The sequence below is a fragment of the Globicephala melas genome, chromosome 10 (assembly GCF_963455315.2).
Source record: "Globicephala melas chromosome 10, mGloMel1.2, whole genome shotgun sequence".
NCBI lineage: Eukaryota > Metazoa > Chordata > Mammalia > Artiodactyla > Delphinidae > Globicephala > Globicephala melas.
The window spans coordinates 9,016,231-9,035,007 of record NC_083323.1 but is presented as its reverse complement, the minus strand read 5'-3'; the positions used below and the strand labels follow the sequence as shown (position 1 = coordinate 9,035,007).

The 18,777-nt window shown below is 55.4% G+C and overlaps 1 protein-coding gene across 5 annotated transcripts in view; it reads left to right on the top strand.

Annotated features, from left to right (window-relative positions):
* The window catches only part of TAB1 (TGF-beta activated kinase 1 (MAP3K7) binding protein 1), a 33,618-nt gene extending 15,780 nt beyond the window's left edge, over nucleotides 1-17,838 (top strand). For 3 of the 5 annotated variants that reach the window (XM_030855913.2, XM_060306794.2, XM_030855912.3), the window contains exons 5-11: nucleotides 265-403; nucleotides 1,364-1,477; nucleotides 2,103-2,214; nucleotides 4,044-4,188; nucleotides 5,726-5,948; nucleotides 6,951-7,113; nucleotides 8,696-10,526. In XM_030855913.2, coding sequence (XP_030711773.1) covers nucleotides 265-403; nucleotides 1,364-1,477; nucleotides 2,103-2,214; nucleotides 4,044-4,188; nucleotides 5,726-5,948; nucleotides 6,951-7,113; nucleotides 8,696-8,903 — 1,104 coding nt within the window. In that variant the 3' untranslated portion in view covers nucleotides 8,904-10,526. Of the gene's footprint in view, nucleotides 1-264; nucleotides 404-1,363; nucleotides 1,478-2,102; nucleotides 2,215-4,043; nucleotides 4,189-5,725; nucleotides 5,949-6,950; nucleotides 7,114-8,695; nucleotides 10,527-14,351 lie in introns of those variants that run through there. The other 2 variants (XM_060306795.2, XM_060306796.2) reach the window with 2 other exon arrangements.
* Nucleotides 17,839-18,777: the final 939 nt, after the last annotated feature.

Genomic DNA, 18,777 nt, shown 5'->3' with positions numbered 1-18,777 from the left:
TGTGAGAGAAGCTCCTTCCAGGTCGGTCCTCGGCCCGAATCTGTCCAGGCCTCGTCACCTGCCTGCTCACGTCATGCGCAGGTACCTTCAGGGCCGACGGGACGAGTTAGGTCACGCCTGGCTCTCCTGAAAGAAGCCTGCCCTGGGGCTGCAGCCAGCTTCCTTCCCGGCTGGGCCTCAGATGCTCTGTCTTTAAGGGAGGGGAGGTTGGTGAGATGCTCTCCAAGGCCCTGGCCCGCTCTGACTGCCGGTGATGGCTTCTAGGGCGCCCCTCAGCACCAGCTGCCCCCTCAGTATCAGAAGATCCTCGAAAGACTCAAGACGTTGGAGAAGGAGATTTCGGGAGGAGCCATGGCCGTGGTGGCGGTCCTTCTCAACAACAGGCTCTATGTCGCCAATGTCGGTGAGCCACCTGCCTGTCCCAAGGCGGGAGAGCAGGGGAGAAGGTCAGCCTCGGGATCCGTGTGTCCTTTGGGCGGTCTGCTTCCCAGACACGGAAGACCTCCACCTCGAGCGTCCTGAGACCACTAAGTGTTTCCCGTTAACTCCATAGGACGTCTCAGTCCCAGGCCGGGGCATTTGAAGTACCTGCTGAGAGGCTGGTGTCCCGGCCTGAGTCCCCCCTGTGCCCCTAACTGGCTTGTGGCCTTGGGGAGTTGTGTCCCCTCTCTGGGCTACCTCAGTGGCTTCCTTGTCTAGAAGAAGTTGCCCGGCTGTGGAAGACCCACTTGGCATGACGGGCGGCAAGATGGGCTGGCTGTGGGCTGGAGGGTGAGAGGTCACAGGGACGTTTGGATTTGTAGGTGAAGGGCCATGTTCGGCCTGAGAAGGTGGTGCCCTCAGGGTGCAGTTTACTGCAGGGGCTCTGCAGAGACCCCACTGATACAGTCCCTCTTCTCTTCCTCCTTTCCTTAAGATTTCGTTACGGAAAAAATTCAAAACTGTAATAAACAGCAGAGTGAAGAGCATTTAATGAACTGCTGTGTGCCCATCCCCCAGCCCCAGCATCCTCCCCCGGCCAGCCTCACTCAGCTACAGCCCTCTGTCCCCGCGTTGTTGTTAAGCAAACCCAGACGCTGTGTCGTGCTATCTGTAAATACTGCAGTGTGGCTCCTTAGAGAAGAGGTCTCGTTAAAATCCTAATCATAATTGTCCTCGGATGTCACTGGAAAAGTTTAACCTAATTCCTTAATATTATCAGCTCTCCCTGACTGGTGACTGGCTCCAGTGGTCTGAGCCTATTTTCTTTGCTCATTTCAAGGACTTCCATGTGTGAGATGCTTGCCTTTTCTCTCTTTTCTCAACGTGTCCCGTTCTTCACTGTGCTCTCAGCCTTTGCTCAGCTGCTCGAATTCTTCTGCAGGTACGAACCGTGCGCTTTTATGCAAATCCACGGGGGATGGTCTTCAGGTGACACAGTTGAACGTGGACCACACCACGGAGAATGAGGATGAGCTCTTCCGGCTCTCACAGCTGGGTGAGTGGGGGGGCGGGGCCTGGTGGCTCACCCTGTGCCTTCTGTTGGTCATGTAGAGAAAGGCATGAAGTGGACGGGCTGTGACCTTGGGCTTGGGACCAGCCTGCCTGGGGTTGAATCCCAGCTCTTCCACTTACTAGTTGGTGATTTTGGAACTTACTCAAGTTTTCTGTGCCTCAGTTTCCCCTTCTGTGTAATGAGGATAATAGTAACACTTAACCTCAGGGTGTTGTGAGGATTGAAAGAGTTATTACATGTGAAATGCTTCCAGGAGTCTCTGGTATGCACTGTTATTGGTGGAGACTGAGAGGCCAAAGAAGTCCTGGGGCTCCAGCTGCCGCCATGGCCACCCCCTCCCTTCCCTGTGAGCCCAGGCTGCAGAGGGAGCTGAGCTGGGCGGTGCTGGATCTGCTGTCCCGTGGGGGAGGACTCTGAGCCGCGGGTGTTCTGATGGGGATGGGGGCTGCGGGCACTGGGGGACTTGGGCTAACTGCCCTCCAAGGTGCCAGCTATGATTTCGCTTCCTGTTCAGTGCCTTGTTTTTGTGGATATGTCTGTATCCCCTTCTTTTCGTTCTTCTTTATGAACAAACTCTGAGGTTGTCGTGTTGTTCTTCCTCTGGTAGGTTTGGATGCAGGAAAGATCAAGCAAGTGGGCGTCATCTGTGGGCAGGAGAGCACCAGGCGCATTGGGGACTACAAGGTCAAATACGGCTACACTGACATCGACCTACTCAGGTGAGTGGCCGGCCTAGCTGCCCCCATTTGTAAGACCAGAGGCCTGGGGCAGATGCAGATTGTAGGCTCTAGGGACAAAAGGTACAGTTGAGGTAGTTTGGAGCCCAAGGAGATGCTTTCATTCTCCCAGAGAGGTTGGTGTGGGGCAGGCCCTGGACCCAGCAGGCAGCAGGCCAGGAGTTGGGGTCCTGTAGAGCTAGGCTGGCAAGGGGTTAGGTGGGGAGCTGGGCCAAAGCCAAGGGCAGCAACCAATGCCATAGGGCCTGGCAGGAGAGGCCAGAGTTGGCATGAGCTGCCTGGTGTGGATAGAGACAGACCGAAGGCCTGTTGGTCGGTATTGTCATGACTGGGGCCAGGGCGGGGCTGCCAGATGGGTTGTCCCTTCTGGATGCCACCCACTGCTCATAGCAAACAGACGATGATAATAACGTGAGCCTTCATCCAAGCCCATGCGCAGTTTTTTACATCCATTCTCTTATTCAGTCCTCAGGCCCTATGAAGTGGGTGCTTTTATTGCCCCAGAGGTATTTTCATATGAGGAAACTGACACATGCAGACACTAGGTAGCCTGCCTGGTCTCAGGGCTAATAGTGGGCTTAGGCAAGACTTGAAGCCAGGCAGGCTGAATTCAGAGCTTGTGTCCTGAACTACGGCGGCCCTGTATGCGACAACACTGTGTGTGTGTGTGTGTGTGTGTGTGTGTGTGTGTGTGTGTGTGTGTGTGTGTGTGTGTGTGTGTGTGTGTGTGTGTGTGTGTGAGAGAGAGAGAGATGCCCACCTTGTGTCTTAGAAAACATGTGTTACAGCTCCTTACCCTCACAAGGTTTAAATAATTACGTTTGGAACCTTTTGTCTCTAATTTGTCGAGTTCTGTTTGCTTTATGGAAAGGTCCATCTGTGGTTTAAAACAATTCAAACAGTGCCCAGGATATGCAGTGAAAAGTGAATCTTCCTCCCACCCCAAGCCCAGACTCCTTCCTCAGAAGCTGCTAGTTTCTGAGGTATCCTGCCCTGGAGTTTCTGTGTACGTGCGCGCATGTGTGTGCGCGCCGCATGCACTGTGCATGGCGCGTGCTTGTTGGGGGTGGGGAGGGAGCAAGTTGCTTTTTCAAAACACCCACAAATGCTAGCATTCCGCGCCCAGTGTTGTGCACCTCACTTTTTTCAGTCTAGGCACCCACTCCTCCATTCCTGCACACCTACAGTTTAGGCTGGCAGCATTCTTGGTAACAGTTGCTAGGATTCCAGTGTGTAGCTGTCAGCACTCACCTAACCCGCCCCTACTGATGGACCGACCTTCAGGATGTTGCCAGACTCACTCTTTCAAATCCTGTTGCCGGGAACATCTTCTTATCGTTGCCCTGTGTGCATGTGTGCATGTTGGAGCTTCCCGACATTGACCAGCTCTGATGGTGCATCAGTTCATAGTCCCTCTGCAGCTAGAGTGTATGTGGGGCCTGGGTCAGCTTGGAGGAGCCCAAGAGGAGTGGGCTTTTAAAAGAGAACCCATCCCTCTGGCTGTCCCACCCTCCCCCTGCCACCCCCCAGCTCTGTGGACAGGAAATGTGGAGTGGGACCAGGATTGGGCATTTGACCTTGGCCGTTGTGACCCCAGCCTCGCCCTGGCTTTCCTGGCCCTCTGAGCTTTATTTTAAGAGCTGCCCTCAGAAGACAGGTCTGTTTTTCTGGTTTTCTCTCTCCTCTCTTTCTTTTCCTCTTGTCAGATGTGTGTTTTATTTTACATTCTGGATGTAGATTCTTCTCACCAGAATAAATGTCCCCAGGGGGCCATTCCAAGCACAGCTGTGCCCTCTGCTCTCTTCCCACAGCGCTGCCAAGTCCAAGCCCATCATCGCGGAGCCTGAAATCCACGGTGCACAGCCCCTGGATGGGGTGACTGGCTTCCTGGTGCTGATGTCTGAGGGGCTGTACAAGGCCCTGGAGGCAGCCCACGGGCCTGGGCAGGCCAACCAGGTGAGCTGGGCCCGAGCAGAGCTTGGCTGGCCAGCCTGCAGGGTGGCATGCTCCCCAGAGCTCTGATTCTCACATGCTCTCACCAGACATCTTCTCTGGGTTCAAAGTTGGGGGAAGAAAAAGCCCAGAGTTCCAAGAACACCCATCCTACCCAAAAGCTTTGCTCGTCTGGGCTTGAAGCAGTGCCAGTCCCCAGGGTCCTGAGCAAAGCCTAAGGGAAGAGGGTGAGGGAAATGAATTTCCACAGGCACACGTGGCTCTGGAGACTGGGAAGGGCCCGGGTGGGCCGCGGAGGAAAGCCCAGCAGGAGCGCGGCCTGGTACATAGAGCGCCGGCCAAGGAGTCATGCGGCCCGCCCAGGTCCCGCTCCACTGCCTCCGTCGCTTCCCTCTTTGAGCTGCAGATGATACACAGTTCATTCCTTGTTTCTGAGATGGGGATGATGACTTCTGCCTTTGTGGGGTTGTGATGAAGGCTGGGCGTGGTAGACACAGGTTCTCAGCCAGGGGGAGCTGCTGCTTTTTCCTACACCTTGGGATGCACGTGTCAGACAGTCATCAGTAAAGCGGGACTTGGAGGCAGTCACATTGAGGATGACCTTGAAGGGAAGCTGCCTTTACCTGACCTGGGCTTGCTGGGTCAGTCAGAGAAGTTCAGCTTGTGTTTCTCCTTCCATCTGTGATTCTGGTGAGAAGGTAACCTTTTCTGCTCTGTCCTAATTAAAAATAATGAGGGCAAGTCTTAGGCGCCTCACTGTCTCCTAATACCTGTGTTCAAGGTTTTTCATCCATTTTATCTCATTCCTTCCAGTAGCCTTATAACATGGTGGGGGCAGGGGCTCACTGGCATGTCAAGCTAGGGAACTTGGGGCTCACAGAGTTCAGGGTCTTGCCTGAGGTGACAAAGCTGGTCGGTGCTGGAGCTGAGCCCCCCGGACCGGGCCCAGGTCATTTCCCGTTACCTGCCCCTGCCCTCCTACCTCCAAGAGACTGCAGCCAGCCATCACGTAGAGGATTTTGTGTTTATATTTTTTATCTTACCATAAATGTGATCTTTTTTTCCTTTCTTTGCTCTTCGTGATAAGACTATCCAGTGGCTTCTACTGGGTTCTAGAATACACGGGACAGTGGACTTCTCTGAGGGCAGAGACTCTCTCTTCATCCTGACATATCATCTCCTACAATAAGTTTGTTCCAGAAAGGAAAGCCGACAGTTTGTACTGAGCTTAAAGTGCCCTCACGTCCATTATGTTGTTTAATCCTCACTGCAACGCAGTGAGGTGGATATTCTCCCCCATTTCTTTGGTGTGTGGAAGCCAAAAATCAGAGAAATCACAAGGTCACACCTTTTCTAATGAGAAAGTTCCAAAAGAATCATCCTGAATACCTTGAGAAGCTCAGGTTGCAGGCTTGGCCGGTGGGGACGTCCACTTGCTTGGCTGGTGACCCCTAAGTGTCCTGATTCGGCTGTGAAGGTGTGGCCTACACTCCCTGGGCCCCCTCGTTCCTCACCAGGTTTGTGCTCCCGTCGCCCCCAGGAGATTGCCGCCATGATCGACACGGAGTTCGCCAAGCAGACGTCCCTGGATGCAGTGGCCCAGGCCGTGGTGGACCGGGTGAAGCGCATCCACAGTGACACCTTCGCCAGTGGCGGGGAGCGTGCCAAGTTCTGCCCAAGGCACGAGGACATGACCCTGCTGGTGCGGAACTTTGGGTACCCCCTGGGAGAGATGAGCCAGGCCGCACCCACCCCAGCCCCAGGTATGTGTGCCGCAAGCCCGTGCCCGAGGCCGTCCGGGGCTGGGGTCGGGGCAGAGCGGCGAGGCCACGGCCTTGCTGCCTGGGGCGGAGTGGAGTCGGGAGGCCTGGCTTTGAGCAGTTCCAGGCCGGGCCCTGACTTTAAAGCTGTCTGAGCTGTGCTTATTTTTCCCCTTTTGTCTGTGAAATGAGGCCAGTACCACCTGCCCTGGCCTCCTTTGAAAGACCTGAGTGCACGGGAAGCACTTTGCAGCACCACGGGCCACATCGCGGGCCACATCGCGGGGACAGCGGCAGCTGCGGGCTCAGTGCCTGCTGTGCGCCAGCCACCTTGCCCACATATTTCCTTTCGTCCTCATTAACAACCCTTTTACAGAAAGGAAACTGAGGCCCTAGAAGGAAGGGACCTAGCCGAGGTCGGGCATGTCAGAGGTGAGGGAGAGACGCTTTACTCTCCACCTTTTAATTCTAAATCATGTTGCCCAGGAAGAATTACTCTTTTGTTCTCCCTCCCAGTGCTGCTTTAGTGTCAAGACCAGCAGTTCCTGGGGCTGCATTTCTTTTTCTTTTTTTCAAACAAGCAAGCCCTAGCACTCAAGCATCAGATGGATTTGTTCTCCCACGGACACCGGGGTTACTGGAGTTTCTCTAGCTTGTTATTGCAGCCGTATTTTTGTTGGGCCAACCTCAACTAGGAGCATACTTAGCCCTTGGGTTAAAGCACCGTGGGAAGCCAGGCAGTAACCCTTTCGTTGAGGCAGCTCAGCACTTCTCTTCCTGCTTTGAGCACCAGCAGTGCTTTGCTGCTGCGCGGAGGCCCCTGCCTGGCCCGGAGGAGTCTCTGCCACGGGTACTCCTTCGCTGTCCTAAGGGGCAGAGGGTCAAGCTAGGGGATCCGAGCCGGGCCACCGCCTACCTTCTCAGGCCCTGGAGCGGCCCTGTTGCTGCCACCCCAGGGTCCCCCCGAGCCACACCCTGTAGCCCACCACTCTCTTCCTCCCACAGCTGCAGGAGGACGCGTGTACCCCGTATCAGTGCCTTACTCAAGCGCCCAGAGCACCAGCAAAACCAGCGTGACCCTGTCCCTCGTCATGCCCTCCCAGGGCCAGCTAGTCAACGGGGCCCACAGCGCCTCCACCCTGGACGAAGCCACTCCCACCCTCACCAAGTAAGCGGCCACCCCCAGCCCCAGCCATCTCAGGCCTGCTTCCTGGGCACAGCCCTGGGTCCCTGGACAGGAGTGGCCGTAGGGCCACGTCCTGTGCCTGAGGAACCTTGGATGAGACGCCCTGAGATGTGCTGGGGTCTTGTTCCTCTCAAATCCCCCAGTTCCATCCCTGGGGAGGCCTCCGTAGCCTCCCAGGCGGGACTGCAGCTTCCAGCAGCTCCTTGAAGCCGGAAGGGAGGGGGTGGAGACAGGCAGCTCGTGCTGACAGCCTGCTGCTCGTTTCTGCTTGCAGGTGCCATGTATTCGTTTTCATTTAATGGGAAGGTTGTCCTCTTGTTCTTTTCTCTTCTCCCGTCTTGGAGTGTGTGATTTGGGGGGCCTCCCCCATGGTATCTGTGCTTGTGGGACATTGTTTGGCCTGTGCCAGCTTATGAGAGCCAGTGCTCTCTGACTGAAGCGTCAGATTTTAGCTTTGAAGCGAGTTCTCTAGTTTCAGGCTGGGGGAGGGGTGGAGGCAGCAGGGGGTCTGGAGCCTGGGGGTGTGGTGGGCGGGCCCCCTCCTCACTCCTGGCAGACCTGCCTGACAGGTCGGGTGTCTGCCTCGCCCCCTCCACGTCTGGGGAATGTACCCGCACCTGCCACACCATGGGGCTGGGCTCTGGTTTCCACATTCCAGCCCTGCACAGAATAATAGAGGTGCCCCACCCAGCCCACTCAAGATCTGGCCGGTTGGAAGGGCCACCGGGAAGGTTTCCCTGTGCCTCGCAGGGGCCTTTCCTGCTCCCTGCCACCAGGCTGCTGCCGCCTCCCCTGTGGGCTGGAGGGGCCTGCCGGGCAGCTGAGTGATGGGCATCCTAAGCATTGTACGGGTGGCCTCCCCACCCCTGCAGGGCTGCTCAGAGGAGCCACCAGCTGTGTCCACAAAGGCAGGGCGTGTAGCAGCCATCCCAGACGAGGCAGGAGAACCAGCCATTCTTCTGTGCCTCCAGCTCCCTGGGTCCCTCCATCCTGCGTCAGAGCTTAGTTGCCCCCACCCCCACCCCGCTGCCGGGCTGGCCCAGCTCTGAGTGCTGGGAGTGTGCAGGACAGTGGGTTAGCAGGTAATTCCCAGATGTTACAGGCTGTGTGGCAGAGGGTGGGTGCCTGGGGAGCTCTGGGAACATGGGGGGCCCGTCCCCACCCAGCTTGCGAGAGAAACGAGGAGGAGGGAGTAGGGAGGTTTTCCGGGAGAAGAGCCCTGGCCTGCCTGTGACCAGTGGGGTTTGGTCTGGGATGGATTTGGAGAGGTTGGAGTGGATGGCGCCCAGCTCGGCGCCGCTCCGCGGGTGGCGAGTTCTGCATCCTACGCAGTAGCCGCTAGCCACGCGGATTATTGAGCACTGAAGTGAGGGTTCCATTTTATTTCATTCTAGTTAATTTAAAGAGCTGCATGTGGTTAGAGCTTCAAAAATACATTTGACTTTTCCTCTGCCCCGAAGGACATCTGGCCGGCTGGCCCTCGTGGTTGCCTTTGTGGCCTGTGCCCTGAGGGGCTGGCCAGACGCCACGGCCCATCACTGATTTGCCCCTGTTGTGCTCCCAGCCAGAGCCCGACCCTGACCCTGCAGTCCACCAACACGCACACCCAGAGCAGCAGCTCCAGCTCTGACGGGGGCCTTTTCCGCTCCCGGCCCGCCCACTCGCTCCCGCCCGGCGAGGATGGCCGCGTCGAGCCTTACGTGGACTTTGCGGAGTTCTACCGCCTCTGGAGCGTGGACCATGGCGAGCAGAGTGTGGTGATGGCGCCGTAGCCCGGCCGCGGAGTGCAGCCCGAGCAGGACCTTGCCTGGGGACGGGGCCCAGCTCCGGCAGGACGGGCCTTTTCCTGCCATTTGCCTGTGCCCCAGGGGCCAGCAGGGCCTGGTGCTCAGCCTGCATCGCACTCTCACTCCACAGCCTGTGGTGCTGTAGAGAATGTTCTCTCAGTGCACCAACGCAGACCGGACCCCTTGCCACGGCGGCAGCACAGGGGCCGGAGGCTCAGTCCCCCGGCAGCCTCAGCCACGACCATGGCTGTTTCTCAGAACAAGGGGCACAAGGGCGGCAGCCCACAAGCCCCGCGAGTGGCAGCCACTGCTTTCCCAAGGCCACCCCCTTCCCGACACCATCTCCCCTGGTGGAGCCTGTGGCCACTGCTAGCACCCCCTCGCCCCTGGGGGGTGGTTCTCGCCTTCTCCAGCCGGCCTCCAGAGTGGAACCCCAGTTGGCGTCTGCACCTTCGAGGCCTGCACCCGTCCCTGGGCCCCGTCCCTAGGCCTCTTTGGGCTCAGGGGCACTGGGATGGCTGCAGAGAGGGCAGTCAGGTGGAAAGGAACCGGAGAGAACTGGTCCAAGAGGAGCACTGGTTCTGGAGCCCACCAGAGTGGGCAGGCTGGGCAGGGCTGGCTCCCCAGGGCCGGGTGAAGAGGGGAGGTGTGCCCGGCCTGAGTGGGGGCAGGGGCCGCCCTTGTCAGGCCCCTCCGGGAGTGGCGAGGCCCTGAATCGGGGTGAGCCAGTTCTGCTCTGCTTTTCCCCGCTGGAGCTGGGGAGGGCCCCAGGGTGGGAGCTGCTAAGACTGCAGTCTTAACCACTGACTGTGAGTCTCTGCCAGCTCTACGGTAACAGACAGGTCTTAGGCCAGGCCTCGGGGCTCACTGGAAACAGAGAACAGTGGAGAATGGTTCCAAAAGGTCCTGGAGACCTGCTGCTCTGGGTGGTCGGGGGCTTTGGAGACGTGCACTGTTTTTACAGACACTTAGGGTCGGGATCAGGCCAGCCCAGGCCCTCAGTGAGACCATTTCATGCATGTTCTCTGCGTTCAGTGGGGAAGGGGTACCACCAGGGCTGTCAGCTGGAATTGCCCTTCGTATTTTCAGAGGAGGAAGCAGGCTCAGGAGACTCTCACCTTGTCCAAGTCACGCAGTCAGTGGTGGAGCAGAACTCACACTTTCTTGTCAGTCTCTGAGGCCCCCCTGGGTTCTTGCCAACACCCCCCCACCTGGTGCCCAGCCTCCTGCCCCATGATGCCCCAGACACAGCTCACCAGGGACTGGCTGCTGTGCACGGCCTCCAGTGTGCTTGGACTCTGAAAAGTCGAAGGCCAGTTCCAAGGTCCCATGTGGTCCAGGAACATGTTTTCCTGTGGCAGGGCGGGGCCCATTGTGGTGCCGGTTTCCGAGGGGAGCCGCGGCATGAGCAGAGGAAAAGCGGATCTCGGCAGAGGGCCCTGACCCCCCTCCACTACGAAGCCATCTCCTTGTGCAGGTGAGCAGATTCAAAATCAGTCACAGAGGCTTGGGCACAAAGGGATCCTCTTCCGAGAACGTCTCTCTATGCTGTTTGGTCTCTAGAGATAGAATCACTTCTTTACGTCAGTAAAGAGATAATAAAGGGTGGTATAATGTGTCGTGCTGTTAATAGTCTACGGGTGTCTCGTGTAGCTCGCGGCAGCCCTGGGAGGTGGCCGTCGCCTCCTGCCCTGCTCAGCATCTGGAAGCACCAGCTCACCAGGCCTGGGAGTGGCAGAGCCGGGATGCGAACCCGGCCTCCGGACCGGACCGGTGCTGCCACCTCACAGCCTGAGGGGAGGGCGCTGGGTTGCTCAGCATCCCCCGAGGTCCCTGCACACCTGGAGAGGGTGACTGTCCTCCCCTGCTGCGCGCCAGCTCCTCCTCTTCCTGAAGGCAAGGCCGGTTCTCGGCGTGTGAGTGTGGTGTGGCTGGCAGGGCTGCGGGTCACCAGGACCCAGTCCTCGCACTCCCGCTCCCCACTGGTCAGTAGACCTTGAGAAGGTTCCTCGGCCTCATTTTGGTTTCGTCTGCATGGAGGATACTCTATGAATCCTAGTCCACAAAGCGCCTCTCCCGCTTTACGGGACTTAAGACCTTGTCCCGCTAACACTGTAAGGTCACGTATAAGGAGGGGTCTGCCTGGGGCCTACTTGCCACTTCCCCTGGGAACCCAGACGCTGGGCCGTGGGTGTGGTTATTGCCTCTTCTCAGCGAAGCCTAGAGGGAGGCTGTCAACCGGGCTCCCGGACGTTTCCTCCAGCAAGGGCATCTTTCATGATTCTTCTTTCTGGGCCCCCTGCTTTGAAGCCAAACAAGGACACAGATTCCTGCCAATCCTGACGGGCTCGGCACGAGCACGCGCTTTGTTCCCACGCAGAGGTGATGTCAGCCCGGAGCAAAGAAGGGCATTTCCATGAGCCTCTGGGCGTGCAGCCTCCTCAAGGAGGGACACAGTGTCTGGCAGCCGGCTTTGAGGAGTATTGACACCAGCTCAGGGACTCCATTCCTGCCTCCGAGACACCCCTGCCTTCAGGCTGTGTGGACCAGCCGGCTCATCCAGCCCCTTCTTGCCCCGTTCTCCCAGGTCCCTCGGTGGGCCAGGGCCAGGGTGGGCCTCAGGGCCCCCGCCTGTTTGTGCACCCTCTTGCAATTGTCACTTCAGCAAAGCCTGCCCTTTGCCCAGATGGTGCTGAGCTCAAGAACCTTCCAGAGCTCCTGCGTCCTGCCTCGAGGCACCTGCTGCATTGGAGTCCTTCGTGTGCTTACCCCTCTCCCCCCGCCCCTCCACCCTGGACCCTGCACAGCCCCTGGGCAGGTCGAAGAAATGTCAGGTGAACGATGGTAGGTGCACTGCCCAGAGAAGAACTTCTGGAACTTTCCTACAGGAAACATCTTTACCCTGTAGAAAACTCCCACCCTAGTACCCCCCGAGTTTGGAAGTGTGTAAGCAGTTAGATGTCTCCTTACTTTGAATATCGAGGTGAATTCTGCAAGCAAACCCACAATAATCTCACGGTTGTTTTAGTACAAAAGCAACATTTTTTTTCAAAAATAATATTTAAAATTACTTATTGTCAAGTAAATTGATGCTTCAGGAAGTGATCCACGTCAGTCCTATAGGTTTGTAGGTCTCAGCCCATCGCAGGGAACCCAGCAGGACCCAGGTGGAGGGGCCCAGGTGACCCTATAACACCCGCTAACTGCTACGTGCCAGATGGGAACTTGCGAGGCATTAACTCCTGAGAGGCCCTCACGGTGGTCGCCCCCCACATGCCCCCCAGTGCCACCAGGCAGGGATTTGTGTCTGAAGGTTCACTGGGTCCTATTGTTAGTTCCCACTTTGGAGATGAGGAAATAAAGCACAGACAGGTGAAGGAGTTTGCGCGGAGCGACCAGGAGACAGATTTCTGCTCAGGATCGGAAAGAACTTTCTAATGGCGTGTGAGTTGTTAAACGTCGGAAGGGGCTGCCTATGGGAGGTGGGAGATTCCGATCTTTACGGCGTGTGAGCAGAGCTGCACCCACAGCATCTGATGGAGCCAGCAGCGTTGAGCTGCAGGCCCAGCCTGGGTGCACGTCAGAGCTGTGTGCCAGTGGGGGTGGGGGGTAGTTGTTGAAAATTACAGATTCCTTGGCCCTATCCTGGACTCACAAATCACAGCCTCCAGAGGGAGGCCCCCGAGTCTGGAATCTCACAAGACCACGTGCTACTGGAGTTCCTGACTAAAGGCCGGGCTGAATGGCTTCTGCCCTCCTGCCCGCTCCGTGTGCCCTTCCATGATTTGGTGCTTCTGTGAGTCCTACGTCTGTGTGTCCCTGAGTGGCCTTGGATGAGGCCCAAAAGCTCTCTGATCCCTGTCTCATCTCAAAATGAAGGTTTACAGTTCAGCTTTTTGTGAAAACAAAGCCCCACGCCTATCATTTAATGAGTTGTAACCATGTACCAGGCATGTACCTGACGTGATCTCACGGGATAGTTAACTCTGCAAGGAGCAGATGTCAGTGATCCCACTATAGACGTAAGGAAGCCAAGACTCGGAGAAAATAAGCCGGGTGCCCAGGATCACACAGGAGCAGGAATTTGAAGTCGGGACTTTTCTCTGTGCCCCACAGTGTTTCCTCATGATTTTCAAAGGCCCTTCCAGGCCTGAGAGCTGGGATTTGACGGCAATCTCTCCATGCTGGTTTAACACACTCTCCTGGGTGTAGGAGGGAAACTTTCTCAAGGACCCTCTGAGATCAAAGGTCACACTGGAATATTGTCACCTGGTCCAACTTGTCTGCTGGATTGGGGACAAAAGAGGTACCAAGCCTTTCCCAGCACTGGGACTTGGCCCTCAACTTCAGACCAGGCGGGAATCAGCCACAGCCCTGTCCTGGCAGAGCTCACAGGCTGGGGCTACCCCTGACCAAGACTCAGGGGCTCCTGGAAGGCTGCCTGGAGGAAGTGGGCTTGCATCTTGATGGAGCAGTAGTGATCAGCTGGGGGAGGAAGGGAGAGAAGGCAGGAGCACAGGCCTAGGGTGTGGAGGGCCTGGCGGGGCGGCCGCAGGGGGCCTGGGGACGCCATGGGGGTCAGGCCATTCTTTCTCGAGAGTCCTGGAGGAGACAGTGCACGTTTTAGCGGGGAGCGGGGGGGCTGGGCTGACAGAGCAGGTGACAGGGATCTGGGAGGAGAGGCAGGCAGTGGTGGGGTGGCAGGGAGTGAGGGGCAGTGTTGCTGGCGCCAGTCCTTCCCAGGAGGTCCCAACCCCTGAGGCTCTGTGTCTGTAGCACCTAATGAGGTCGGCCCTGCCTCGCAGGGACCAGCAGGGCTTCAGTTCCCTTTAGTGGGGTGGCCTGCAATTGAGGTCCTGGCCCCAGCCTTCCTGAACTTCCAAGCACTCCTGGGGTCTCAGGCCCAGGAAGAAGATCCAAGAAGGGTTCAAGAGCAGGTAGGGGGAGGTCAGGAGCTGAAGGCAGAGGGATGTCCCCTCACACTCGGCGCTCGGCGGCTCCAGGCCTTTGCCCAGCTGTGTCTTCTTCCCCGTGTGCCCTTCCCTTTTTCCTCTGTCTAGCGACAAAACACGCCTAGTGCCATCTCTGTGCAGCCCTGAGCCAGAGGGTGTGGGTGGGAGGGTGGAGAGAGGAGGGAGTCAAATGACCCAGTTAAGACTCCTGACCTGGAGAGAAGATAAAGCAGCACCTGGAGCTCCAGCCCGAATAGGCCCCGAGACCCAGGCTGAGCTGGGGACCGCTTCCGGCTGATGGGTTCAGAAGCTCCCTGGAGTCGGGGCTGGCGTACTTGTGAAGGATATGGGCTTCAGGCTAGTCGTATCCTGACAACCTCCCTAAAGGTGGCAGACTAAACACATACGCCAAACGTCTTCTGCTCCTAAAGCCCCGTGAAGACTACAGAAAGGAATTGATTCTCTTTTTCTTTTTTTTAAGGTATAGGATTCCCTGGCGGTCCAGTTTTAAGGTATAGGATTCCCTGGCGGTCCAGTGGTTAGGACTCCGTGCTTGAAAGCAGAGGACCTGGGTTCAATCCCTAGTTGGGGACTAAGGTCCCACAAGACGTGTGGCACAGCCGGAAAAGAAAAAAAAAGTATAAACCCATGAGGATGGGGCAAGCAGGACAGGAGGCAAATGAGTGCAATTTTGAAGCTGGAAAGTAAACGTAGAGTGACGGCTGACTTAACGGACTCGGGCTTCCCTGGCGGCGCGGTGGTTTGAGAGTCCGCCTGCCGATGCAGGGGACACGGGTTCGTGCCTCGGTCCGGGAAGATCCCACATGCCGCGGAACGGCTAGGCCCGTGAGCCACGGCCGCTGAGCCTGCGCGTCCGGAGCCCGTGCTCCGCAACGGGAGAGGCCACGGCGGTGAGAGGCCCGCGTACCGCAAAAAAAAAGGACTCAGAAAAGCCACATGCCAGCCAAGCAGGGTGGCAGCTAAGCCCCAGCATGATTTACCCCACAGGACCGCCAAGGGCTCAGCCTGAGCTGGCAGCCCCAAGTGGGGGTAGTGGATGGAGGTGAAATAAGGAGCAGTCAGACCCCCAAATCCCCTCCCAGAGCTGCTAGGTAGTCACCCTCCCCCACCCCAGCAGGAAACCAGAGGCATTCTCTGGCAACGGTAAACCAGGGGTCCCTGGCCTGGGGATAGGGGCATTGTACTGAAAACAGGGAGCTGAGAGTCAGGGGCTTCTGAGTCTGGGGTCCCACCCTTGTCTCCTGTCCTGCTCCCAGCGACAGCCAGGCCTTTACCCTCCAGGCAGGACACTGAAGGTGCTCTCTGGAGATTCGAATCCTCCCAAGAACAAAGTCCCAAAAATACTGACATGGGGGGGGGATCCCCAGCAAGTGCCCCCCAAGCCTCCTTTCAGCAAGATCAAGTGTCTGTCCTAACACACCCTGAGGGAGCAGCCGTCTCTTCGACAAAGTATCTAGGACTCTGGTAGATAAGGTAAAAAAGACAAACAGAACCAGCCTTTACCATATGACCGAGCAATTCCACTCCCAGGATATGGAAACATGTCCACACAGAATTTATCCACAAATGTTCATAGCACCATTGCTTATAACAGCCAAAAGGCAGAAACAACCCAAACATCCCTCAGTGGGTGAATGGATAAGCTAATGGTGGTCTGTGCATACAATGGAATATTATTCAGCCATAAAAAGCAACGAAGCCCTGATAGATTCTATAAAATGGATGACCCTTGAAAACAATATGCCCAGTGAAAGAAGACAGGCACAAAAGGTCATGTATTACATAATTCCATTTATATGAAATGTCCGGAATAGGCAAATCCGTAGAGACAGACAGCAGATTAGTGGTTGCCAGGGGCTGGGGGAGGAAGGAATGGGCCTGATTGCTCAGTGGATACGCCGTGTTTTTCTGGGGTGATGAGAAAGTTTGAAACTAGAGAGAGGTGGTGGTTGTCCAATGTAAACACCCCAGGGACCACATAGAATTGTACACTTTCACATGGTTGAGTGTATGTTATGTGAACTTTATCTGAATTAAAAACAAACAAGTAAGAGAACCGGCCAAGGCTTCTGAGCTCCAAGTGCCTCCTCTAGACTCGCAAAGCACCTGGATTAACCCGCGAGGGTTATGTTTCCAGCAGAGAGAGAATTCAAACCACAAACGCCATGCTGGATTCCGTAGTGGTCACGCTCAAAAAGTGAAAAGATACAAGTGAAATTGATAAGGACAGAGTAAAGGGACAAAGTAGGTGATTAAATAGTTAATCCCAATAGGGGACTGTAAGTAAAGAAAAAAAGTGTGGGAGACCCCTGTAAGTTAATGATAACTCAAGAAAGCAGGTTTGCTTAACCACAAAACCAAGCAGGCTTGCTTAGCAACAAAACCATGCAACAGAAGCATGAGATGCCCCAAAACAATAAAACAATGGTGGCAGGAGACCCACATCCTGCCCAGTGAGCTCAGTAAGTTAATGATTCCCAGGACACACTCCTCTGTGTGCGCTAACAAAAATATAAGGGTGACATTATACTGAAACCTGAGATGATTTACCGTATTTTAGGATATGTTATCACTTTTTGCCCATTTCTGTTGCACCATGACAGTCCCAGCTTGACCATGGAGGGACAAGAAAACTCCCCCACCTGACGTGGAGGAGGAACTGATGATGGAAGCTTGACATCTACTCAAGAGTGAGGAAGAAGGTGGTCTTCTCTCCTCACTTTTCCTTTGATTATAAAACTGTAGCCCACTAAGTTCTCGGGGCGTGGCACCCTCTGGCCCACCCGCTTGTAAGCCTCACACGTTCTATTCTAATAAGTCACTTCTTATCTATCACTTTGCCTCTTGCTGAATTCTTTCTGCCCCGAGACATAAAGAACCAGAGCTCCTTGGAGCCCCCAAGACGCATTGCTGGGGTTTCCAAATTAATTTTAGTACTCTACTTCCTTTAACCCAGCATAGCCAAAATATTATCATTTCAACATGCAATCAATATAAAAACTACTAATGAGATGGTTCTTTCATGCTAAGTCTTTGAAACACGGGTGCCTTTACCCGCACAGAGCATCTCAAGTACAGGAAGGCTGGCCGAGTTCCTGCACTTCATAGCCACTCGTGGCACATGGTCACCCCAATAGGACGGCGTAGCTCTAGAGAGTCTCAAACTAGAGTCTCGGGACATAATTTGCAGAGTATGAGAGTTTTCAAATTAAAACTGTGAATTAGGGACTTCCCTAGTGGCGCAGTGGTTAAGAATCCACCTGCCAATTGCAGGGGACACGGGTTCGATCCCTGGTCCAGGAAGATCCCACATGCCGCGGAGCAACTAAGCCCGTGTGCCACAACTACTGAGCCTGCGCTCTAGAGCCCGTGAGCTACAACTACTGAAGCCTGCGCGCGTCTAGAGCCCGTGCTCCGCAACAACAGAAGCCACCACAATGAGAAGCCCACGCACTGAAACGAAGACCCAACGCAGCCAACAATAAATTAATTAATTTTAAAAAGAACTGTGAATTAAAAACAAATTGACGATAATCCTATTTAGGATCATCTGAGCAATCACCTAAAAATAAGTCCTAAATTAAACATAGAATTACCACATGATCCAGCAAATCCGTTTCTGGGTGCACACCCAGGAGAAGAGAAAGCAGGGACTTGAACAATTATTTATACACCAACGTCCATGGCAGCATTATTCACAGTAGGGAAAAGGTGGAAACAACCCATCGATGGATAAAATGCCTATTGACGATGAATGGATAAGCGAAATGTATCCACACAGTGGGATATTATTCAACTTAAAAAGGAAGGAAATTCTGACACAGGCTACAACACAGGAACCTTGAGGATTACACTAAAGAGAAATAAGCCAGCCACAAAGACAAATACTGTGTGTCTCACTCCTATGCCGTACTTAGGAGTCAAATTCATGGAGACGGAAGGTAGAAGGGTGGGTGCTGTGGCGTGGGGGAGGCGGGGATGGGGAGTTAGTGTTTCATAGGGACAGAGTTTCAGTTTGGGAAGATGAGAAAGTGCAGGAGGTGGATGGTGGTGGCTCTGCAACGATGTGAATGTACTTAATGCCACTGAATTGTACACTTAAAAGTGGCTCAAATGGTAGATTTTATGTTATGTATATTTTACCACAATTTAAAAAAATAGGTCCTGCCCCTCAGTGTGTTGGGTGGGTGCTGACCAGGGCAGTTGAGAGTTTACAGTCTCTGGTGGTTAATGAGAAAAGATGCGGGGAGACTTCGTGCCCAGCGAGGCCTGCCTGGCTGCCCAGGACGGCCAGGAGCTGTCCCGGCACTGTCCCTGCTGGGGCCTCGCAGGCTGGGTGGGAGAGGACAGAGGTGGTGCAAGGAGCGGGGAGGGCCCACACTGTGGCCAAGGCCCCCCGGCCCCAGAGAACCGGCTCTTCGTTGTGTCCCCTGGACTGCAGACCTTCTGTGGTGAGAGCTGGCAAGGTCCGTTCCTGTGGTCAACTTGTTTGTTTGTTTGTTTGTTTGGTTACACCATGTGGGATCTTAGTTCCCTGACCAGGGATCGAACCCCTGCCCCCTGCAGTGGACGCACAGAGTCCTAACCACTGGACCACCAGGGAATTCCCCTGTCACCTTGTACTTTTATTGGTTCTGCTAATATTCTTTATATTTGTTTGTACATTTGCTTTGGTTTTAATGTGGGAGGCAAACGTAAGCACAAGAGGTTTATACCTGGCTCTGAGTCTGTGTGTAGTAAGAAACACTGTAATAAAAACCATCGAAGACAGCCCCAGGGTCCCGGAACTAATTTTTTTCTTTAAGAGAGTGTCCACACGGCATTGCTTGGATGTTGGGGTAACGCTGTGCTTTGGCTTCTGGGTCTGTTTCCCTTGAAGCACAGTC